Source organism: Sus scrofa, chromosome 1, assembly GCF_054392235.1.
Source record: "Sus scrofa isolate SSC_HxYL_T2T_F1_AM1 chromosome 1, Sscrofa_HxYL_maternal_Yorkshire_Landrace_v2.0, whole genome shotgun sequence".
Classification (NCBI taxonomy): domain Eukaryota; kingdom Metazoa; phylum Chordata; class Mammalia; order Artiodactyla; family Suidae; genus Sus; species Sus scrofa.
Window position 1 is genome coordinate 63,539,423 of NC_139383.1, and position 26,432 is coordinate 63,565,854.

The 26,432-nt window shown below is 34.9% G+C and overlaps 1 protein-coding gene and 1 long non-coding RNA gene across 4 annotated transcripts in view; one reads left to right on the forward strand and one right to left on the reverse strand.

Annotated features, from left to right (window-relative positions):
• LOC106508899 (4-galactosyl-N-acetylglucosaminide 3-alpha-L-fucosyltransferase 9) overlaps positions 1-10,427 on the forward strand; it is a 200,635-nt gene extending 190,208 nt beyond the window's left edge. Inside the window, exon 3 of the mRNA XM_084960883.1 lies at positions 5,430-10,427. Within this exon, the coding sequence (XP_084817009.1) occupies positions 5,438-6,517 (1,080 nt within the window). The 5' untranslated portion in view covers positions 5,430-5,437 and the 3' untranslated portion in view covers positions 6,518-10,427. The remainder of the gene's footprint in view (positions 1-5,429) is intronic.
• The window catches only part of LOC110260380 (uncharacterized), a 408,289-nt gene that overhangs the window by 173,566 nt on the left and 208,291 nt on the right, over positions 1-26,432 (reverse strand). The gene's annotated exons all lie outside the window — the stretch shown is intronic.

The window sequence follows — 26,432 nt, forward strand, 5'->3', positions numbered from 1 at the left end:
CTCAAGTTCCTCCATTCTTTAACATTCAGTACAGCATTCTTAAAGTACGTCTGAAGGTTTCTTAATGGAAAACACAATTAAACACATGTCACTTCTTACCAAGTAGTACCATTACTAAGGATTCTATTATTTTTAGACTATATTCTTTCATATTACTTGAATTTTAAAAATAACTGAAAAACTTTAATTATCATATTTATTGTTACAGTTTGCTTTATGCCATAAATGTATTGCTATCTCTGGTGAGAGCTATGGTAACACAGCTGCAAATGCCTTTAAAAAATAGGTTGTATGAACAATTTAAGACATGCTGGGTATCCCACTGAATTTCAGTAATGAGGAGTAGGTGAAAAAGTTCCTGTCAAGGGGATGTCAATTTGACACCAAAGAGCAAACTTTTCTGGCAGTGTCTGTACAAAGCAGGGGTTACTGAGTAACTACTCCTGTTGTTTAGTAATTGCCCCTGACAGCAGTGAAAAGTGAGGGGGGAGGGTATGCAGAAAGTTAACTAGAAGAACCTCAAGAAATTCCAATGACCAGGAAGCGGAAAATAGAAAGGCACACAGTAGGAGGAGCAGTGTTTGTGCCTAGTGATTAATTCCTTCAGTTATGCCAAAAAAAAAAAGTGTTTGGGTACTAAAGTGTACTATATGCCAATTTTGAGATGCGACTAAGTGAGGTAAAACCAGGAGATTTTGCTCATCTACTGGGTAAGAAGACCTGTATGTCAACTTTAATGGTAGTTATTTTGCAGAGGGATATATGTTAAATACGCCAAGAAAGCAACTAAGTATAATTTCATCCTTTCATATGTGGTTCATCTTTGTTTATCATTTTTGTTTATTTAGCATTTTACCTTGGGCATAGTTGGTACTCAGCAATCTTCCCATTCATTCATGCAACATACACAGCAGCTAAGCGCCTACTATATCCTGATGATGAGGATGCAGCAGTGAAGAAACAGAGCTTCGCATGGACCTTATATTCTGGTATCATCAAGATGATTGTATTCTCCAGCTGCAACCCAGGGAATCAGTGATTATAAAATGTAGTCATCAGGTGCCAGACTCTGGAGCCAGAGGCCTGGATTTAAAAGTGTGCTCTTTTACTAACTGTGTGACCTTGAGAAAGATACTTAACCATTTGGAATCTTAAATTCTCTATGACTAAATAGGAATACAATGAGTTAATACATATCCTTATGCAGAAACACACATACATATTTATGTTAATATAAGTGCTCAGATTAATGATGCTTGGCACTAATGAGCACCAGACAAGTGCCGGGTGTTGTTGCTGTTAAGGAGAACTGATCTAAATTTAACTCATGGGCTAGTAGCCCTCACTTACAAAAAGGACAAAGACTAAAATCAAGACAGTAAAACTTGAGGTGCCAAATGTACCTCAATTGATTATTGATGTTTTTATTATTTGTTCAAAGAAGACTATTGAGTTGAAATTATATATTTAGTTTTTGCCATTAGATTTCAATTGAAAAGGGATTTAAGGAAACTTTCAATGAGATAATTTTTAAAACCATTAAACATTGTAGAAATCCCTTGTGGTGCAGCAGGTTAAGGATCCTATGTTGTCACTGCTGTGGCTCTGGTCTCTGCTGTGGTGGTTTGATATGCCATGGGTGTGGCCAAAAAAACCCCCAAACCATTAAACATAGGTCTCACAGGAAAAAAAACAAAACAAAACCCACTGTAGTCCTCAATCACATCATCTACATTAAAAGTTAATATTATTCCATTAAAGAGAGATCCTTCTGTTACGTTTTCTCAGTCTGTACATTCTGGGGTGTGGAAGGAAATGAGAAATTGTCCAACTAGTTAAAATTTACAAAGTAGGACTAAATGTAACGAGACTTCCATAAAGCTGTTCTTGAAGTATATCATGGTTTACTTTCAACTCTTTATTTCTAAATTTTTGTATTTTTTTATCTGTCTTTACAAGTGAAATAGACTTTGTTTTTATCTTTTTAGGGCCATACCTGTGGCATATGGAAATTTTCAGGCGGGGGGTTGAATTGGAGCTGTAGCCACTGGCCTACACCACAGCTTCAGGAATGCCAAATCCAAGCCACATCTGCAACCTACACCACAGCTCACGGCAATGCCAGATTCTTAACCCACTGAATGAGGCAAGGGTTTGCACCTGCAACATCATGGATACTAGTCAGATTCATTTCCACTGAGCCACAATGGGAACTCCTAAAATAGACTTTTTTAACTTCCCATATTTTCTTTTGGTAAGAAAATAATAATTGGCTTCATAAAATGAGTTATGCATCTTTACTTATTTTTCTGTTTTCTAGAATGATTACTTTTTAAAGTGACAGTAGTATTCTCTATTCATTGGATTACTGATATCACTCCAGCAAAACTATCTAGGTTTACTGTTTATTTTTAGTTATCATTTAGTTTTCCATTTCTTTAACTGTTATTTGTTTAATCAGCAGTTCTGATTAAAAATGGCATTTTTTCTAGTTGTACAACCATTGATTTCATTAGTTTTTTCAAATTTTTTAGCATAACATTACCCGATGTAGTCATTTCCAGTTTTTTCTACATCAAAGTAATAATTATTTACTCTTTTTTGATATATAATTGAATTTCTTTTTTGTTTCTTCATTATTTTCCCTGAAGTTTATCTTAGCATTTTTCCAGTTTTATTGAGTTATAATTGACATGTAATATTGTATTAATTTAAAGTGTACAACAAAATGATTTGATAAATGTATATATTGCAAAATGACTACCACAATAAGTTTAGTTAATATCCATCACCTCCCATAGTTATATTTGATGTTACTCATTATTGAAAATTTCTGATCTCAGTTTGAATGATTTATAACCTTACTTTAACTTTTTAATTTCTTTAGCTTTGGACCATTGTTGAGTAGCTTTCAAGTTGAATGACTTGTTAATTTCCCTAAAATTGTGTAAACCTGTAAATTTCCTTCTAATTACCATAGAAGGAAATTTTTAACCATTATTTTAACCATATTCCACAAACTCATACCATCAATGTCATTTAGTTCTGAAGAGATGAGATTTCCTTCATATTCCTTCCTGATTTTTTCTATAGTTCAAGGGTTATCTAACAGTTCCTGGATATATTTAGTATATACATTTTCCCCTCTTATTATTGATTAGACTGTAGTGAATCTAACTTTGATGGCCATCCTCAGTCTTTGATTCCAATAATTCTGTTTGAGGAAGTGCTCCAGAATCCTTGGAGAATTTTGGACTCAGAAAATCAAGCTTTATTATATCCACAGTGGCATATGCTTTAAGAAAAAATTCCATAACAAAAAAAATATGATTTTTAAAACATTCACACAAATTTAGGTAATTAAAGGAAGGCTAATCTCTCCCCTTTTCTGAAAGAAAAGTAATGTTTACACACTAGTTTTGATCAAGATTTCAAAATACTTTAATGAATCTAAAACAGACAATATTATTTTGGTGAGAGGAATGATGTTTCAGAGAATCAATAAAAACAACCACTATGGTAAACAGTATGAAGGTACCATAGAAAACTATACATAGAACTACCATATGACCCAGCAATCCCACTCTTGGGCATATATCTAGACAAAACTTTCCTTAAAAAAGACACATACACCCACATGTTCATTGCGGCACACTTCACAATAGCCAAGACATGGAAACAACCCAAATGTCCATTGTCAGATGATTGGAGTAAGAAGATGTGGTATATATACAAAATGGAATAGCACTCAGCCAAAAAAGAGCAAAATAATGCTATTTGCAGCAACGTGGATGGAACTAGAGACTCTCATACTAAGTGAAATAAGTCAGAAAGAGAAAGACAAAAATCATATGATATCACTCATATCTGAAGTCTAATATATGGCACAAATGAACCTTTCCACAGAAAATAAAATCATGGACTTGGAGAATAGACTTGTGGCTGCCAAGGGGTAGGGGGAGGGAGTGGGATGGATTTGGAATTTGGGGTTAATAGATGCAAATTATTGCCTTAGGAATGGATAAGCATGAGATCCTGCTGTATAGCACTGTGAACTATGTCTACTGACTTATGATGGAGCATGATAATGTGAGAAAAAGAATGTTTACATGTATGTGTAACTGGGTCACATTGCTGTATAGAAGAAAACTGACAGAACACTGTAAACCAGCTATGATGGAAAAAATAAAAGTCATTATAAATGAAAAAAAGGAATTTGATCAAGACAGTAATACAAATATATATTTTATCTTTGTATTCATATTCATAAGGAGGCATGAATTCCAAAAAAGTAAAAACCTTGAAGACATTTATATTAAAAAAAATTTTAACGTCTTGACTCAGAAGTTCCCATAAGGTTCAACAGGGTTAAGGATATGGCCTTGCCACAGCTGTGGCACAGGTCACATCTGTGGCTCAGATTCTGTCCCTGGCCTAGGAACTTCCACATGCCACAGGTGCAGCCAAAAAATAAAAATAAATAAATAAATAAAAGCCTTGATTCAACTTTTCTGCCATAATCTGTTAAAATTCATAAGATCAATATTGTTCTCCATGAATATATAATTCTTTAGAGAATGCATTTCTTTTTACTTTTATTATACTAATATAATTTTAATGCTAGGAAAAACTTTTTCAATGCCCCAATACTGTGTGAGGAAGCTGTTTTAAGGCCAGTAGAGCAATTGATTATCATATCCTAGTGGATACTGGGTACACTATTAGATTCTTAAAAGTGAACAAAGAAAATTGTAAGAAAAAATAAAAATAAAAAATGAATAAAGGGTTTTAATTTATCAAATTTTGTGTCAGTGTACTTACTAAAAAATATCACAAGACAAATAGCAAAGCCTGAGTTTTTTTTTTAGGATGACTATCCTGATACATTTTTAATAGTGAAGATAGATTTATACTAAGATATAAAAACATAATGTCTTCCTTTTAAAAGTTTGGCTTTCTCTTGAATCTGAGTTGCAAAGTTATATTACAAGCTCAAATATAGCAAATAAGTGATTATATCAACTGGGAGATGTTCCCAAATCTGATATGGTATTAAAACACTGAATTTTTAGTTTTTGCTTTGGTGATGGCAGTCTTTGTCATGCCAGTTTTCTACAAGCAAATAAAAATATAACAGGTAAGGATGGCATTGAAAAAATGTAATTCGGCTTGAAGATATACTGGTACATTTTTAACACATTCTGACTCATTATGTGTACAATTTAGGGAAAACTTTCTTTTAAAAGTACTTTCTTAGCTTAAATGAAAACTTTTCTTTCTCTCAGTGGTTTGCTAACACTGGAAAGGAAAATGCACTTGATTTTGTGATTAAGTGTATTTTAGGATGTACCACCTGTTTATCTCAAAATGTATTAACTCTTCATCCCTGCCTCTACCTATCCCTATATCTTTCTCTTTCCATTTCACAGGAAAAATTATGACCTCAGCATCCAAAGGAATTCTCCGCCCATTTTTAATCGTCTGCATTATCCTAGGCTGCTTCATGGCATGTCTGCTCATTTACATCAAGCCCACCAACAGCTGGATCTTCAGTCCAATGGAGTCAGCCAGCTCTGTGCTTAAAATGAAAAATTTCTTTTCCACCAAAACTGATTATTTTAATGAAACTACTATTCTGATTTGGGTGTGGCCATTCGGGCAGACCTTTGACCTTACATCTTGCCAAGCAATGTTCAACATCCAAGGATGCCATCTTACAACAGACCGCTCTCTGTACAACAGATCTCATGCAGTTCTGATCCATCATCGAGACATCAGTTGGGATCTGACTAATTTACCTCAGCAAGCTAGGCCACCCTTCCAGAAATGGATTTGGATGAATTTGGAATCACCAACTCACACACCCCAAAAGAGTGGCATTGAGCACCTATTCAACCTGACTCTGACTTATCGCCGTGATTCAGATATCCAAGTGCCTTATGGCTTCTTGACGGTGAGCACAAACCCCTTCGTGTTTGAAGTGCCAAGTAAAGAGAAGTTAGTGTGCTGGGTTGTAAGTAACTGGAACCCTGAGCATGCCAGGGTCAAGTATTACAATGAGCTAAGCAAAAGCATTGAAATTCATACCTATGGGCAAGCATTTGGAGAGTATGTGAATGATAAAAATTTGATTCCTACCATCTCTACTTGCAAATTTTATCTGTCTTTTGAAAACTCAATCCACAAAGATTATATCACAGAAAAGCTCTACAATGCTTTTCTGGCTGGCTCAGTGCCTGTTGTTTTGGGGCCATCTAGGGAAAACTATGAGAATTATATTCCAGCAGATTCATTCATTCACGTGGAAGATTATAACTCTCCAAGTGAGCTTGCAAAGTATCTGAAAGAAGTAGATAAAAACAACAAATTATACCTTAGTTACTTTAACTGGAGGAAAGATTTCACAGTAAATCTTCCACGATTTTGGGAATCACATGCATGCTTGGCTTGTGATCATGTGAAAAGGCATCAAGAATATAAATCCGTTGGTAATTTAGAGAAATGGTTTTGGAATTAAAAGTTTACCATCATTTGCACACTTGGCAAATTATTTTAATGAGATATTATCTGGGTCTTGACAATGAGAAGAGAGTCAACATTCTGCTTTTGTGTCACAATTTATTTGTATCACTCTTGGGTGACGTGTACATTTTAATGGAGATTTTTAAGAGTGCAGCATCAGCAATCACTCCACCTGGTTTTAAATTATCATATATATACCTAATTATGTGCACTGAAAAATAATTTATTCTTCTCTATCATTTGTAAACATTGTTTTTTCATATTTTTGTAGTTGTCTGTAATGTAACTTTGTGATATGATTGTTGTTCCTACATAGATCGGTTGTTTAATCCATTTGGTAAATGAAGATGCACATCTTAAAATATGAAGTATTTTCATTAAATATTATTATCTCTAGTTCCAAGTTTGCACAGTGTAACAAAGGAAAAGCATTTGTAATCGAATTCTAACTTCTTTGACTTTGAAGTTGAACAAAGTATATAACTGTCTCTCTTTGATCTGTTTTGTACCTGTTTACCACATTTGTGAATGCAGAATTATTCATGTAGTGAATAAGCAAGATAGTGAAGCAGAACTGTTCTATTCAAGAAGCTATTAGGCTTTCCATTTATTTTCATTAAGTTGACTTGCAAATGCACCCACCTATTCTCATGATCTTAAGTTAAAATTATTTAAGTATTTTTAAATATCCAATTTGTGGGAATTTTAGTACCTAGAAAATAATCTTAATAACTCTTAAGAAAATCTAAGACAATTTTCTTCCTGACCTTAACATTTATTATTACAATAAAACAATATTATCAAATGTCAAGGGAAAAGGATACATACAGATACAAATCATATTTATAAACAATACATTGATGTACAATTTTTTATAACATATCAATTTATACATTTTTCCAAAGACCCAATATCTAAAGCAGTTTCCTTTTACCATAAGGGCAGATAAATAGGCATAATATTTGAGATGTTTGTCCTGTAACTTAAAAGAACCTAAATAAAATGACCATTGAGGTGTTAAGTATAAGATGCTAAACATAATCAAGTGAGAATCTGTAGGAAACTCATAATGCTAACACAGAGTGACATCTCAATGCATATTTGTTGAATGAATATGAATGGCATTGAAAGTCATCAGGTAATTTTTATTTGTTCTGATAAAGTGACAATTCTAGCTTAGAGGTACTAACTGGAGATGCTATTTTATATTCCATTTTTGTAATTATTCATATATGGCATATATGATCATGGCCCTCAGGGTTTTACAAAACCAAAATGAACATTCATTACACTAAGTTTTTTGATAAGTCACCCCTCAACTTGCAGTTGCTGTACAGTGTTTCTCCTGCATAAGGTTAAGGGCTGGACATAGCAGAGGACACTAAGTGAGAAAAGATTGGAAGCCAAGGAATCTTCAAAGAAGGCATTTCCCAAAAAATCTTTAATAACTTTATTCCATTCAAAAACCCATCAAAGGTGTTAGAATGTTCTGATGACATCTATCTGGTGTATGATGCAATTTATTTTAATAGTCCTATACATTGTAACATCACTAGAACACAAATCTACATTTTCTTCATCAAATGGAAGTTAGAGAAAAGCAAAATTGAAGTCAAAGAGAAGGCTCTATGTCCAGCAATCCAGACTACCTTGTGAGGGAACAAGCTCTCAAGATCACTAGAAGGATTGGGAAGATTCCTGCACTGGATGGAGGATTGTTTGATCTTTAGGTTCATTCCTTTTACCCAAGATTGGACGGGCTCCCTGTGTCAGGCAATGCTCTAACCAGAAATGAAGATGAATGAGGTACCTTCACTGCCTTAAAGGAGCTTACAGTTAAGTGGAAAAATGCATGAAAGCTTCCTTTCAGTCTATATTTGGGCCCATCCTACTCTCAATGGAGTTTATATGAGTCACTGCTGATTTAATGAAAGTCAAATAGCAAATTTCCCCAATTGCTTAGCCATTTGGCCTGTTTCTGAGCTGCAAACTTTGTTTACTCATTTGACCCCATGGAAGACTCCTTCCATATTAGCTCTTCTAACTGCACTGCATCCACACTGTATATCTGTGTGGATGTCCTCTTAGAATGATCTCCACCCACATTTATTTCATCATGTTCAAATAGTCAAACTCATGCATTTATGTTTACTTTGTATATTTTTGGTGTACAAAATGTATAGGGATCTAAAGAGGATGCATTGCTAACAGATTTAGAAAATTTTGCTTTCTTTGAAAGCAGAAAAGTATTCAATAAAAAGCCTTTGCTGTGGTAGATATTCATGATTTCAAAGAACCGAAAAACCTGAGGGCATTGCCTCTATTGTCAACTATGAATCTGGTTTCTTTCTCAGTCTGAGACTATAATTATATGCTGAAAATACGACTCAAGCTAAAGTAATAATACTAAATGACTAACTAGCACATCTGTATATTAAAAAACCATTACCAAGTCCCAGAGAATAAGTTTTCTTAATTGGAAGTGCTAAAAATGAATGAGTCAACTTCAGTTCTGAGTCCATTGATCAGTGAGTTTTGAGGCTGGAAGAAATTGGAACAATGTTAACAAACTAACCTCTTTGTTCTAGTTATGAGTTAACTAGATTCAGAGATAATATTTATTTATGACATATGCTCACACGCATACACACATACTTACACATTCATATACCACACAGCTGTATTGGCATAGCCAAAATTAGAATTTAAGGGTACTGTCTCTCTTGACCCCATGTTATCTTTCATGGTATTTTCACCTTATCATTGAAGTTATGTCTCAGTTCTAAAAATGTAAATGCCTTATTGGTGTTATTAGGGCCCATAGAATATTATGCTCTATGTAGAAGCACTTTGACATTTGAAAAAGTATACATACAGGAAATAAAACATGAAACTTTTTAGCATTCTTTCTGGTTTAAATATCTTAAGAGTTGAGCTCTAGCAGAAAGATACAGGTTTTCACTATATTTTAAATGAACTGCAACCCTCAAGATGGTGATTTGATTGTTTCTCAGCCATTTCTTTAATAAATCCTGTGGATTACAGTTCTTTTGAAGGATATCTCATAGTGAAAGATAAAGATTTTCAAAAATAGCTCACTGCTAGTTATAAAAATAAACCAATTTTGCCAGGAGATTGTGAATATTAAAAAAAGACTATTTAAAAATTTTTATTTTAAAATATCAACAATCTTTTACTTTCAATGGTCTGAATATTTAGATTTTTTTGCAGGCCTTACTAGTAGGAATATATAAATGTTAATTGTTATAGGCTGTATTAATAAGAACATATACTGAATTCTCCAAATCCAGCAGTATATCATGTTTAAAGAAACAAAGACATGATAGTCATAGTTTGTAACGGCCATAAATTTGACAATATGAAGTAGAAGCTGAAAAAAAAAAATCTAAATAGGAAACTATTATCAGTTTAAAATTTTTATATTTACTACATAAATTCTGATATTCCCAGAATGTGCAAAAATATTTCCTGCTCTGAGGGCTTAGAAAGCTCAGAACATTTGAGGTGTAAATTGACCAAATATTTAGACATTATTTGCTGGGCCTATAATTCTTCCCTTTGGTTGGAGGTTAAATATGAAAAGAATAGGAAACTATACAATTGAGATATTTTTGCTTGCCTATTTTCAAACTAGATTCCATGAGTCTTAAGGTAATCACCCAGAAAATGTCTTTGCATGAATTAATGTTACCAAAAATAAGATTTAGATCCTTACACTATGACTTTGTGCTTAATAATATATTTCAGTGCCCTTAAACTCTGATCTTAATTAGGAGAACTTCTTAATAAATTATAATTAAGCTGTTAAAATGAATTTTGGAATCTGTTAAACAAAATAAATTTTGGAATCTAAAATCTAAAAAATAAAACCATTTCCTAACACAGAAGAAGATGTCAACAAGTATTTGTTGAATGAACAGATTGCATTAGAGATCATGGAAAATATTTTTTTTAAATATGGTAACACTCCCAGCTTCCTGGCACCAGAAAGAGGTGATATATTTATTTCATATTTATTTTATGTTTTATTTGGTCAGTTTGTTGCCTGGATGCAAAAGGAAGGCATTTTACATCTTTCTAGCTTTACTGCATTCTAAAACCCCCAAAGAAGTAACAATTCAAGAAAGATGAAAAGATTTGGAACATGTTAACACTGTATTCAAATATTAATATACCAACTGTTTCAAGTAGGAAACTCAATTAGTATTTAAGGAGAATACAAAGTGCAAGCACTGTGAAGGGCACATATTCATTACCAAACTATGCATGGGGAGAAATAGCTGTTTTTTTTTGCTTCCTAACTGCACTCCTTTTTATCGCAAACATCAGTCTATCAAGATGGTATTTTTTTTCCTGAATGTCTCTCATCGAGAGATTTTGTAGCATTTTGCAAATGGGTAAGCTCTGCTACTATCAAAAGTGTTCTTTCTCTCAGTAATTCATATTGAATGTATCCATATCCATAAGGATTTTACAAAAGAGTTTACAACATCAATGAGAAATAGCCCACCAAACCAGAAATATGAATAATGCTAAACTGAGTTATTGGTTGAAAAAAACTGTAATTTTGAGAAAGCCACTTAACTTCTCTGGACTTTTTTTGTTTGTACTGGCCCTTTTAGTGTCATTATCCTCTCACCTAAGATCTAAATTGATATTTGCATGTATTTGCAAATGCAATTCCAATGACCACTGCAAAATAATATTTTGGAGGTAAATATTCCAACAAGATTTCCCTCTTATTTCTCTGATTAGATGTTTGAAGTATAAAACTGATTATTTGAGCTAACATCTGGAAAGAACCTAATCCAAGGCTTAGAATATAGCAAGTGCTCAGTTAATTAACTCTCCTCCTTTTACTTCTTCCTCCCCTTGGTTCTCTACCTTTGCAAATTCATCATCTAACTACTCACTGAGACCTTAATTTCCCTAAGAAAAATAACCCTATATTGAGTATTATTATAACACGTTAGATTTTTCTATACCATCTACATTCTTATTACAATAATCTGAAAATCTTTACTGATGCAAGAATTTCAGGGAGGCAATGAAGGCACATAGCAAATCCCCAGATAACAAACAGTAAAATAAGGAGGCTAATTTGACTAAGCCAGAATGAATAAATCTAGACAATTTAGTTATTTTTTAACTCATGGTAATATATATTTATTCATTTGATTTCTATTTAAAATATTTTATGAAGAATTTAAAAAGAACTTCTCCAACATCAACTGCCTTTTGTTAGTGTTAGTGAAAAGCCTGGTTCCCAGGTCACCTGATCTAGATTCACAAGTATTTATGAATAATACTGATTCCTGGGCCTTGCTCATGCAATTGGAATATCTTCAAATGAGTCCAAAAAATGATTTAATGTATGTTCTAAGTTATTCTGTTCCATGCTAGAGTTTGTGTACCACCCATAGCCAATAATTCTCAAACACATATATGTCTTTGGAACTTTCTGGGTCAGTGGCATAAGAATCACTTGAAGAAGTATTAATAATACTTTTGATTCTCTGGGTCTGGGATGGGAACTGGAATCTGGATTTTAAAAATTCCCCTGTATAGTTCTGATGTGCTGTCAGGTTTTGAGATCTGTGCCTTAGCCACCTGTTAAATGGGAAGTATTCTATTGCTCAGTTGATATGAACTATCACCTTTCTTAAGTTCAGTGGGAATCTTCCAGGTATGTCAGTACTCATTCCTCTATTTCAAGATCCAAAACATTGTCTATGCCTAATTACTTCATGCCTGAGCATAGTACTGACGAATAAGTCTCTTGATTTGGAGCAGGTTGTTTACAGTCTCCAGAACTTCTTTCAAGTTTTGAGTGGCTCATAGCAGATTTCTCAAGCTTGGAGGCACATCTAAATTATCTGGAAAAGACTTAAAATTGTGGCTTCCCAATCCCTCCTCCAGAGTTCTTACCCAGTTGCTTTGAGATAGGACCCAGAGGTGAACAGTTGTAAAGGCTCCACAGGTAATATTGACATGGGGCTACCTCTGTGAATCAGAGTCCACACAAAAGACATGGACAGTTCTTGACCTGGAGGAATTAGTAGGACAAGGAAAGATTGCATACCTAGAAAAAATATCTCTCAGTCTCTTTCTGGGTTCTAACTTGATGTTTATATTTTGCAACAGAAAGTCTAGAATACCCAATTACTAAAATCCTTTACAGACAAAATCTTAGGCTTCTATGATCTGCTTATCTGCTGCATATGTTTAAGAGACCTCTTTCCCAGGTTCCAAAGTCCTTGCTTGATGGGTGGAAAAGTAATTTGCAACTGGGAGATAGCAACAAGCTGTATTATATGGATTTTTTTAAAAAATTGAAGTATAGTTGATTTACAATATTATATTAGGTATACCACACAGTGATTCAGGGTTTTTCTAGACTGCCCTCCATTTAAATTTATTGCAAAATAATGGCTGTTTTTCCCTGTGACTTACAATAAGCAACAAGGATATATTGTACAGCACTGGATTTTTGATGAACACAAATTTAGAATTGAATTCCAGTTCTGCCACTCACTGTGTGTGGATTACATGACTTCTCTTAGCTGCAGCTTTTGCCTCTGTAAAGTGAAGGTAACATATTCCTGATGTGTTTTTTTGTGAAGACAAATGAAATGACATTTAAGTGATGAGACAAAGTAAACCCAATTAGTATGGTTTACCATAATGAAAGAACATTGTGAGGAATCCAAAATTATTTTCACAATTGGGTTCTAAAACTCTGAAAACTTTGAGCAGACAGTTTATCAGAATCATTGCAAATTTAAATAAGCCAAAGGAATAATTTTCAGGAGAGGAGAAACAAATACATAGAGTGTGGAAGCATGCATTCACGTCTAAGTAATGCAAGGGGTGTGGGGAGCTGGCATAGTGCATAGGCATTATCTACATTACTAAACACATACACCATTTCTTAAAAATAATTGTAACCGAAAGCATGCCTAATTCTCTATGAACAATCAGTAAATTAATAGTCACTTTAGCTTATTATCAGTTGGCATAGCTCAAGTCACAAAATGGAATAGCAGGAAGATTCCCGAGATCATTTTCTGGTAAGGAAAGGGGCCTTAGAAATATGCAACAACTTAATTCCTTTAGCCATACAACTAGCTAATGATATAAATTAAGAAACAGAATTAAGTCTCTGTCTATTTTTCCTAAAGGTAAGAAAAAAGGTGAGTTATTTTTTAAATGTTAGGGTATACATTCAATTAGCAGGAATGTATTTGTTTAGTGGCACAGAAATAAAATAATTCTTAGCCAGGCTGTGATTAAGACTCCTCTAATTGTTAATTGCACAATAAAAAGAGTTTTGACACAAATAATCTCACTGTTCATGTGCACAACTTCCAAGTTGTACCGTCATTAAACAAAAAGTAGACCTAAGGAAAATTTTCATTTTTAATGTGTAAAAAATGAATGATATTCAAAATGGTATTCTTGAGTAGTTCCTAGTTGTGTCACTTTAAAGAACATCAGAAATGTTTATTATTCCAGATACTACATTAGAAAATTTCAAAAACTGAATTAAGTCATTTTTATCTTATGATATCTCTGGCAACCAAATGGTTGAATTAATTGTAGATATAAAGTATGTTAAATTAGAGCTTGCTGGAATTTCATTATGAAAAACAAATGGAAGTTTTATCTGGAAAACTTTAAGGGCGATTTCTACAGAAAGGTATGGTAACTGCAGTGGCTTTCTACACATGGCTGTGTTCCACTTTGATTAATGAGAATGCAAGGAGGTAGAAAAGCAGGCTCGGCAGAAACAGTACCCATGCTAAATTAACAACCCAGTGCTACTCATTATGCAAGAAATACTTGCCAGAGTTACAATGGTGCATCCTCTGATCTCAGATGGGCGTCATTAGCCACCTTCAGTCCCTCGGATAAGACAATCCAGAATATGCCATTCTCATCCAAGGCAAGATTGCCAGAAGAGAGCTCACTATCAAGAAGGGCAGAATATGTGTCTCCAGGGATTGTAATGAGCTCAGGCCTTTCATATCTTGTTGCCAAGAGCCCTTGAGCAAATTGAAAAAATCTGGTGGTCTGTATGAAACTGAGAGCAGTGTACTTTCTAGATAACAGATGACCTATCTTGAATATGTTATACATTATTTTAAAATAATGAATCAAAGGACAAAGACTATCATACTTGTGACCAAGAGTTTACCTAAGAGGAAAAAATAAAACAAAGCAAAAAACTTTCAGCTCGTAGATGCTCTACACTCAAATCAATAAGAGCTCTTGCCCTGGAAGATTAATAGGCTATGTGGCACTAGAAATGGAGACAGAAAAAAAAAGTTATGAAAATAATGACATGGATTTTTATTCTTAAAATAAAAATTCACATCTCTAGAGCTATCAGCATGATGGCAGCCTTCACATAAACCATATATTTGTCCATGTGCCTTTTTCCCCCTCTTTTAAGTTTTTCACTTTTTAAAAATTTTTTAGGTTTGGTAGGAGTCAGGGTTAGTGGAGTAATTGTGACAAATAAAAAACATTTCCCTAAATCCTGTGCCAGATGAAAGTATGAAGCAACGTTACAGGAGGAAATGCAACTGGTCAAAATTATTTGAGTGAAATTATTGAATATTTATCATCTTCATTGGAAGACTGTGGTTTATTCTGAATCCAAAACAACAATGTGTACATAATAGATGTTTTTAAAGGGAAAAAGTAAAGAGCTAACAAGTCCGTAGGTAGATTCAAGTTCACAAAGCTGCAGAAAGGAGAAAAATGGCAACAACAAACAAGAAAGGAGTCAAGATCAGAACTCAAGCTCCAGTTTACACAGTCTATTGTATATGTAATTCACTAGCTCTTCTGGACCACACATTTCTCATCTGGCAATAGAGTGCAGTAGACATTACTTTATGATCACCTAAGAAACTTTTAAACGTCTAGGTTGTTGATTAGACATCCTGGGCTAATTAGCCTGGCACAGGACATGAGCCACTTCTAGAATATTTCTTCTTTTCTTCCTACTCCCTTCCATGTGATCATGTGGATGCTCTGTGAGCCAGAGAAACAGGGAAAAGAAGTTAGCAGGCAATTTCTTTAGGAGCTCTAACTAAAGTGTTGCTGAAGAAGAAAGCTTCAGTGGATCTTTACAGACAAAGAATAGGGACCCGACATGCTTCCCTCCTCCCATTTCCTCAAGAACACACTTAGAGCCTCACCCACATCTATCCTTTTTTTTAAATGTAGTTCTAGTATCACCTTGAATAGAACGAAGTACATTCAAATAAGGAAGCGCAAAACTATCATACTGAAACAAAATGTGCCAATTCTAGCCAATATGTGACTTGTAAGGGTCAGTAATACTGAAGGATTTGAATGATAATTGTATGTTTTATTCATGTAATGTGATTTTGCACTATTGTATCGTCATAGTTAAACAGACTCTTAAAAAACCCCAAAACCTAAATGCCAAATGTACAGTTTATAAATTCATGTTATTTCTGATAAGGATTTAATTGCATTGTGCTAATAGTTGTTTAATGCTCTTAAGTTTAATGCTCTTAACTTTCTGTATGTGTATTATTGCCATGCAGATCCAATAGGGTTGTTGTAAGCACACTAATTAGTCATCTGAATTTTTATAGATAAAAGTCACACATTGATCAGAAATCACTTTTCTACTTATTTTTTTGTAGAGTATTTTTCCACACTTGAAAAAAAACATGATTATTTTATATCAAACATCAGCTTTTCTTTAAAATCTTATTTTAGTAGCCAGTGCATGTTTGAAATAAGATGTGTTAGAAACTATATGACGATATTAAGATTGTGACGACATTAGGTGAAAAAATGCATGCCATTGGTGAATCATGCAACTCTGGGGGAATTTACAGTGCCAGCTCACCCACAGACTTCATCTCAACCCATGTGCATGATTCACATTCTTTCAAAAGTCCTTATTAAACGTTAGCAGTGAAAATGTTACTCTTAATGCAAATAAGTCCATAGACAATGCTGCTTTGCTTATTTTCTAACTTTGCAGCGTATTGTGGTAAATTCCATTCCCCTCAATTTTCTTCTTGGAGTTTCTTGTTGGCAATAAAATACAACAAATAAAATCATTTGTTGGCAAATGATACAATTTACTGTATAGCAATTTACTATAATAAAGCATGAAGATGTGAAAAAAATAATCTTAATTTGTTCCATACTATGAACACAATATTCTGGCAGCTTTTTCTACAATCAAGAATGGTATGTCTGTGGGAGTTTCCGTTGTGGCTCAGCAGGTTATGAACCCAATTAGTACCCAGGTTTGATCCCTGGCCTCACTCAGTGGGTTAAGGATCTGGCGTTGGGGAGGTGTAGTGTAGGTCACAGATGCAGCTCAGATCCCACATTGTTGTGGCTGCGGCATAGGCCAGCAGCTGCACCTCCCATTTGACCCCTAGCCTGGGAACTTACTTATGCCACAGGTGCGGCCCTGAAGAGCAAAAAAAAAAAAAAGAAAAGAATGGTATGTCTTTTTGTGACACTGCCAAAATCAGTACTACTGCCAGTGGGGTAAAAAGCAAAAAACAAAAAACAAAAAACTTCAGGCCAGGTCTGCACAACACTAAATGGGGCAATAACAGAACATCCAGGCAGTGTGGACAGCCAATCAATGTAATAGATAGGAGGACAAAAGGTAAACCCAATCTTTTTCTTGGGTAATTAAGAAAAAAAAAATGATTGCATAGAAAATATGAATTTTGGCTGCAGAGATAAAGCCTCTACATGCTGATAATTTATAGTAGTCCTTGTGACAGAAATTGCTCCAGTGGTCTTGCTTTTATTTTGTTTTTGTGTTCTTTTTCTTAAAGGACACCTTTTGTAAGGGCTTTATTCCAAGCAGATAATGTATGTGGCCCAACAACCACCCCCTCAGTGAAAGAAGTTATTCATCATGATAGAGTAAGGATATAACATAGCCCTTGGTGACTTAAAATACCAATATAACATTTACATGATTGGAAGGTAACTTCATTGCTATGTTATTAAAACAATGGGGAATCCTATTTATACATTTATTTATTTATTTATTTGCAGAGTTTGTTTCATTCAGGTTATTTTAATAGCTTCAGTGAAGTCAGTATAATGGTAAGAAATGCTGACTCTACCTACTATTCCAAGTGAAAATCATGCCACTGAGTCTTACTGCTTTCTGGATTCAAACATTAATCCAAATGACCAGTCTCAGCAGTGTGGAGGTCAACTTCCCCAACCAGGATGTTGTATGTTTATGCCATTTGGCAATCATTGAAATGGGCTCTGAGTTTGGTACCATTCAGTTTCCTTCACTGATTCAACCTGTAAATAACATAGAACATTATGGCAGCTAAGCAAATATTTTAATAAGCCATGAAAGGCAAAATGCCATTGAAGATCTGTACATTTCAGCTATTTGGAGAACTTGTGTTTTCCACAAATTAAACTGGAGATGTCATTTGAGATTTCCTTCCTTTAAAAGATGCCATTACAATATGGATTCCTTGCCACTGATGTCTTTCTAGGCTTATAAATATATGATGTGATTGCTATAGTTATAATTTTGTGAAATCTTGTTCAGCAATTAATAGTGACTTCAATCTGTGCTAAGATCCCCAGGCAGAAATAAATATACAAAAGATTTGAGCCTGTATATGTAAGAAAAAATTATCTTCAATCCTATTTCTTATATTCAGTGTAAGTACTTCACTGATTTGCCACTGAAGTTATTCTTTGGATGTGTAAATAATGATGTTCTATTCAGGCCTAATGAATTACTGTACTGTGAATATTTAAAAATAAAAGAGTTCAGTTTAAATGTGCAATACTTAGTGATGGTTATTTATAATGTTTATGTTAAAAATCATTCACTCAAAGAATTTCATTTCCACTTATATGAAAATCTAGATTCCCTGTATAGATTGAATTAAAATTTTAAAATTAAATAAATACATCTTACAGATTATACATTCATCACAAATACCAAGTCAAAAGGATGACAGCATACATAGGTGTTTTGTTCTGCACTAGTTTGATTTTTTAATCTTGCATTGTTCTATTGGGTAGAAGTGGAAATTCGATGCATTAATGATCTGGGCTTGTTTGGGGAGCAATGGGAAATAAAAAAATCTATCCAACCCTCTTCATTCTGCCTTGAGTCTAGCTCAGGTGATGCCTTACCCTGCACTGTTAATTCTCTGCTACTCTACATATGCTTCTGTTTTTTTTATTCAGTTTGTAGTATCAACAATTACCAATAGGCTAAGATCCCAAGTATATTATCCATTAGGATCTTCTCTCTTCAACCAAATACCTCTAACTTTCAATTGCCTACTGTTATCTGACTTCCTGTAACCAGTTGCCTTGGATAGTCCACTGTGAGGGAATTTCAATATCTAGTCTTTCATTTGCTTAATGGCACTGTTATCAATTATGTTGCCTAAGTCAAAAATTTAGAAATCATCCTTGATTCTTTCTCTACCTTTTCCCACGTCCACTTGATGATGAAATAGTTCTTAAATATGCCTCCTTTCTTCTAGTCCACTGCTATTTCCCAATTCAAACAATGAGGCTCCGGAGTTCCCTTCGTGGCTCAGTGGAAATGAATCTGACTAGCATCCATGAGGACACAGGTTCCATCCCTGGCCTCACTCAGTGGGTTAAGGATCCTGTGTTGTTGTGAGCTTTGGCGTAGGCCAGCATCTACAGCTCTGATTCGAACTCTAGCCTGGGAACTTCCATGTGCCATAGTTGTGGCCCTAAAAAGCAAACAAATTTTTAAAAAATAAAATAAAAAAAAAACTCTATAAAAGTTATTTTAAAAATGGAAACAAGCATCATAGCATCTTATCCATCCTTCTGGCCAATTCCAAGGGGCTTTAATGACTAGTATCTCCCTTTAGCTGAAGAGAGTCAGTGTGATTTAGTGGCCAAAAGAGCCTGGGTTCTGGAGCAGGACTGCTCACATACAGCTCTCAGCTGTACGGCCTGGGAAGGTTCTTTCGCCTCTCTTCACCTCAGTTTCCTCCAATGGAAGACAGGGATAATCACCTTACTTATAGGACTGCTGTGATGATTAGATGAATTAATACATGTAAAAGATTTATGACAATACCTGACACACAATAAGCACTTAATAACTTTTAGCTATTATTGTATTTTATCTTCTGTTTTTGCTTTTTAGGGCAGTGCTTCAGGCATATGGAAGTTCCCAGGCTAGGGGTCCAATCTGAGCTGCAGCTGCCAGCCTCCACCACAGACACAGCAACATGGGATCCAAGCCACCTCTGCAACCCAAAACACAGTTCACAGCAACACTGGATCCTTAGCGTATTGAGTGAGACCAGGGATCCAACTCGCATCCTCCTGGTTACCATTTGGGCTCATTACCACCTAGCCAAAACCAGAACTCCAGCTATTATTTTAAAAGCAATACACCTTCTTCAGCATTCTTTTCTTTCAGTTCCTCTAGTCTCTATTAAACTATCTTGTTCAAAAAAAAATACTGTTTTTGTTGAGACTTCAGCTCTCCAAACCATTCCTCTCCTGTTGGGTAGGCAAAGTGGTTTTCATCACAGAGAAGAGTCTCTCTTGGATGTATCCTAAAAGGGAAGAATCCTGAATGTTTGACAACTTACTCTCAGGAGTCAGGTCCCTGAAACAAAACATGCCACATAGAGAAGACTCTGCTTGGGGGAATTACCATCCCCAAAGTAAGCTGGTGATAGCAGTAACCCAGAATTTATCTTAATAAAAGCAGTCTGACAACCTTCCTTGAATGCAGAACTGGAGAAAACGGAAAACTCCCTTCAGTCCTGCCCTGTCTTTTTTCCCCTCCATCTCACACTTAAAGAGAACTTGAAAAAAAAAATCCCAATATATTTAACAATGGATATGTTGCCCTAAGCCAACAGAAGAATTAAGCCCCATTCCCAGAAAACAGCCAGGACATGAATGCCTACATCACACAGCTTAGTAAAAGAAAGCAATTAGATGATTCTTCAAGGTTTAGCATCCCTCTATGATTGCCACATTCATCCACAATATTAAATATTAGGCTCAAAAGTTATAGCCAGATCTAAGATTTGGATTTTAATTATGCAAACCATAATTACTTCAAGTAGAGATATTTTTGGGGTTTATGAGCTTATAAACACAAGAAAACATTTGCATGACTATTTGGCCATTCATTAAATTTATCAACATATGTTATTTATTTTAGTAGATGAAATGATCACTCTGCATTTGAACACTGGATCAAATGAGTTCCTTAAATCTATGTTCCAAATAGGCTAGAGTCAAGCATTCATTATTTGTGGCGCTCATTGAATAAAAAAATTGGTCAGTCGTCAAATATTAGAAAAATGCATCACAAATTTTTTTTGCGATTCGCAAGGCACTTCCATGTATTAAAGATGTCCTTCAGTAAAGGAGTTTGTTTATTTAACTCAACATTCTTCAAATATATTTTATAATAGAAACTCTGATTTTCTCTAATGCTAGTTTACTTCTCATAAAAGTAGTGGTTGAAGTAATACTCTTTGAAAAACGCTGTTCTAAGGCCAGCTGGCTTTTACTCTCACACAAACTGGGTTCATTATCATAAGTCATTTAGGATGTCTGCCTTTTCTATTGGACTGTAACTCAACCTTGTCTGGCCTGGACCCAACAAACTGGAGTAGCTCCATATTCATATTCCATGCCCATCTTGCAAATCAAAAGTCCTCTCTAGTGGAAACTTCAGTAAGCTGCATCATCAGGTCAAAACATCTGTTCTGTTTTAGGATTTCTAATCTAGACTCTCAATTTAGATTAACTAAAACTCTTAATAATAGTTCCATTAATTATTTGCCAAAGCACCTGAGCCCATTCAGTTTCCTTAGCAGACTATCTGATAAAACTATTTTCCTAGTATATTATATGCAACGACCAAGAAAGTTAAAAGTTCATCTTATATTTTGGGATTTGTGCATGTTGGGAGAAAAATGTACTAATTCTGAATTCAGTACAAAGCATACTGACAGCAATGAGTTTTAGTAAGAAAAGTTCTTAATTCTGTTCCCTTTTTCTCCATCACCCTAATCATCTCTAGCCTCAAATATCTTTCAGATATGGTCTTGTTAACTGTCATGAGAAAGGGTAAACTGAGAGAACCTGAGATCTAGAAATAGTTCTGCCAACTGAAGCAGTGCAAGTACTATAGAAGAAGACTCAGGTTTTAGATGATAAAAGAAAGCTTATTCCAGTAAGTGAAGCATTATGTGATGTGCTCAGGTTGGAGCAAGGCAACAAATGAGAGTCCAGGGACAGGCAAATGATTAGAATAGGGTAGAAGGAAGGAGCAAATACATCCCCGCATATAAAGTGGATTACCCAAACAAGAAGGCAGAACTTGGCACAGAAGACAAGAGTCATTATCTGGAAGAAGACAAGGAAAGAGGGAGGATGTCTGGGGTTCTTCTCACCTGAGAGACCTATGAAGTACAGACTTGGATCCATGAAAACCAGTATTTACATGCCAGCAGGGACTCAAAAGGAGACTGGACCAAAGGAAAAACTCAAAAGCTCAGTAATCAAAACGGAGACCAAAGGTGAGACCATCTTAAAGTCTTTGGCAGTTCTCCTTAGTCACCATGGCCTCAACTTAGACAAGTCTCCAAACTTATAGATGATGCTCAAGGTGCTCCTGTGTAAGAAAAGAAGACCAGGAATTCTGAACTCTCTAACATCTCCTAGCTTAGTAATCTGGTCAAGTAGTTTAGATTTCTTGACTGTAAAGCCACCTATAAGCCAGAAATTGACCCTAGTGAAGCTATAGACAAGTACTGGCGTAGTTTTGAGAAGTAGGTTGTCATCAACTCTCTTCAGACGAGCTCTTTCTCAAAGAAATGCAATGTTCTTAAAACTGTTTACTCCTGGAGAAAACGTTGCTCTGCCCAAGATACATTTTTATCCAAAGTGCTATGTAAGAGGTATGCAAAAAAGTTTTTATCAAAAGCAAAATAATCTATAATATTTACCTAATTTTTCTATTAAAATTTGACATAAAACTTTTATTCTCTGCATTTAAATAAACTTTAGGATATCTTTTATTAAAAAATCTGTCTTCAAACTAAGCAATAACACAGTATAATTATTTTCTTCACTTTAGAAGTAGGAAAAAGTATAGTATCAATATAATGTCATTTTAATGTAAAAATCACTTCACAGTATTTTGTCTGTGTATATGTCTCTGTATATGTGTGTACAGGATAGCATTAATATCTTAATTCAGCCTATAGGAAATGCATTTACACAATACTCATTTATTTATTCATTTATTTATTTTTCTATAATGATTTTTATTTTTTTCCATTATAGCTAGTGTACAATGTTCTGTCAATTTTCTACTGTACAGCATTGTGAGCCAGTTACACATACATGTATACATTCTTTTTTCTCACAGTATCAGGCTCCATCATAAGTGACTAGACATAGTTCCCAGTGCTACATGCCAATATCTTTGATGAATATAGAAGCAAAAATTCTCAACAAAATTTTAGCTAACCAAATCGCACAACATATAAAAAAGATGATACACCCAACAGCAAAAAAACCAATCAATCAATGGAAAAATGGGCCAAAGACCTGAATAGACATTTCTCCAAAGAAGATATACAGATGGCCAACAAACACATGAAAAAATGCTCAACATCGCTGATTATAAGAGAAATGCAAATCAAAACTACCATGAGATACCACCTCACACCAGTCAGAATGGCCATCATTAATAAGTCCACAAATAACAAGTGCTGGAGGGGCTGTGGAGAAAAGGGAACCCTCCTGCACTGTTGGTGGAAATGTAAACTGGTACAGCCACTATGGAGAACAGTTTGGAGATACCTTAGAAATCTATACATAGAACTTCCATAGGACTCCGCAATCCCACTCTTGGCATCTATCCGGACAAAACTCTACTTAAAAGAGACACATGCACCCGCATGTTCACTGCAGCACTATTCACAATAGCCAGGACGTGGAAACAACCCAAATGTCCATTGACAGATGATTGGATTCGGAAGAGGTGGTATATATACACAATGGAATACTACTCAGCCATAAAAAAGAATGACATCATGCCATTTGCAGCAACATGGATGGAACTAGAGAATCTCATCCTGAGTGAAATGAGCCAGAAAGACAAAGGCAAATACCATATGCTATCACTTATAACTGGAATCTAATATCCAGCACAAATGAACATCTCCTCAGAAAAGAAAATCATGGACTTGGAGAAGAGACTTGTGGCTGCCTGATGGGAGGGGGAGGGAGTGGGAGGGATCGGGAGCTTGGGCTTATCAGACACAACTTAGAAGGATTTACAAGGAGATCCTGCTGAATAGCATTGAGAACTATGTCTAGATACTCATGTTGCAACAGAAGAAAGGGTGGGGGAAAAAAATGTAATTGTCATGTATACATGTAAGGATAACCTGACCCCCTTGCTGTACAGTGGAAAGATTAAAAAAAAAAAAAAAAAAAAGATGATACACCACAACAAAGTGGGATTCATCCCAGGTGCACAAGGATGGTTCAACATATGCAAATCGAACAACGTCATACACCACATTAACAAAAGAAAAGTCAAAATCCACCCGATCATCTTAAAAGATGCAGAAAAATCATTTGACAAAGTCCAACATCCATTCAGGATAAAAACTCTCACCAAAGTGGGTATATAGGGAACATTCCTTAACATAACAAAAGCCAGAATTGCCAAAACAATTCTGAGGAACAAAAACCAAGCAGGAGGCATAACTCTCCCAGACTTCAGGCAATATGACAAAGCCACGGTCATCAAGACTGTGGTACTAGTACCAAAACAGACAGACAGACCAATGGAACAGAATACAGAACCCAGAAATAAACCCCGACATCTATGGTCAATTAATCTTTGACAAAGGAGGCAAGAACATAAAATGGGAAAAGACAGTTTATTCAGCAAGCATTGCTGGGAAACCTGGACAGCTGCATGAAAATCAATGAAACTAGAACACACCCTCACACCACACACCAAAATAAACTCAAAATGGCTGAAAGACTTAGATATAAGACAAGACACCATCAAACTCCTGGAAGAGAACATAGGCAAAACATTCTCTGAAATGAACCTTATGAATATTTTCTCAGGTCAGTCTCCCAAAGCAATAGAAATAAAAGCAAAAAAAAACCAATGGGACCTAATCAAGCTGACAAGCTTTTGCACAGCAAAGGAAACCAAAAAGAAAACAGAAAGACAGCTTACAGAATGGGAGAAAATAGTTTCAAATGATGCAATTGACAAGAGTTTAATCTCTAGAATATACAAGCAACTTATACAACTCAACAGCCAAAAGCCAACAACCCAATGGAAAAATGGGTAAAGGACCTGAAAAGACATTTTTCCAAGGAAGATATATAGATGGCCAACAAGCACATGAAACAATGCTCGATATCACTGATAATTAGAGAAATGCAAATCAAAACTACCACAAGATACCACCTCACACCAGTCAGAATGGCCATCATTAATAAGTCTACAAATAACAAATGCTGGTTGGGGGTGTGAAGAAAAGAGAACCCTCCTGCACTGTTGGTGGGAACGTAAGCTGGTACAATCACTATGGAGACTAGTGCTACCTTAGGAGCTACCTTAGAAAACTATACATAGAACCACCATATGACCCAGCAATCCCACTCTTGAGCATATACCCGGACAAAACTTCCCTTGAAAAAGATACATGCACCCGTATGTTCATTGCAGCACTATTCACAATAGCCAAGACATGGAAACAACCCAAATGTCCATCAGCATTTACACATTTAAATTCTAAAAATTTTTAAAGCTTTTAAAGTGACTATCCAAATCTACATTCTAAAATGGTCAATAATCAAAAGAGTTGTATTTTCAATCGGACCTAGAAGTGAAAATACTAATATTCTTCTCACCCAGTGTTTTAGAAAACTAAATTCAGTTTTAGATTTCCCTGTGAATGAAGCCACAATATAATTTTCAGTAAGTCCCAAATTAAAAATCCCCTAGTTTGGGCACTATAGAGCCTCAAGAGTTACTTAACAATGGGAAATATGTAGATGAAAACCTAGATGATTTCACAAAGGATATTCTCTTTACAGCCACTATAATTTCAGGGCAAAGTTATTTTGAATTGGCCCCAATTCACGTGATGTCCTTAATTCACAGTACATGCCTTAGAGACCTAATATTTAATTTGTTTCAGTTAAATTTTTCTAGTCAAACGCTCTGAACCATATTATTACCTATTTATTAACTGAATGCTAAGGCAAAATACAAAATTCACCATTTCACTCAAATAGATTAAGCAAGTATATTTGTAATTTCTATTGCCACTAGACTTAATTTTGTTACTAAAGCTATTTTCAGTTTGTAAACATAATGTGTAAGTATATCATATATCTATCTAAGGCTCTAAATAAAGGATACTTTAAATCAACTATACTTTAACAAAAAATAAATACATTTTAAAAATAAAATTAAAAAAATAAAGGATACTTTTTTTTTAAAGGTTATGCTCTCTGCATATGGAAGTTCCCAGGCCAGGGATTGATTTTAAGTTTCATCTGCAACCTGACCCAAAGCTATGGCAAGGCCAGATTATTTAACCCAATGAACTGGGCCAGGGATGGAACTCACACCTCCAGAGCAACCCAAGCTGCTGCAGTCAGATTCTTAACAGACTGCCCCATGGCAAGAACTCCAAGGATATATTTTTTTAAGCTAATAAACATTTGTCAAATATAGTTAAAATAGATCCAAGTTTGTATTGATTTATTAATGTATAATTTTGGAATTTGAGAAAAATTTGAGATTTTAT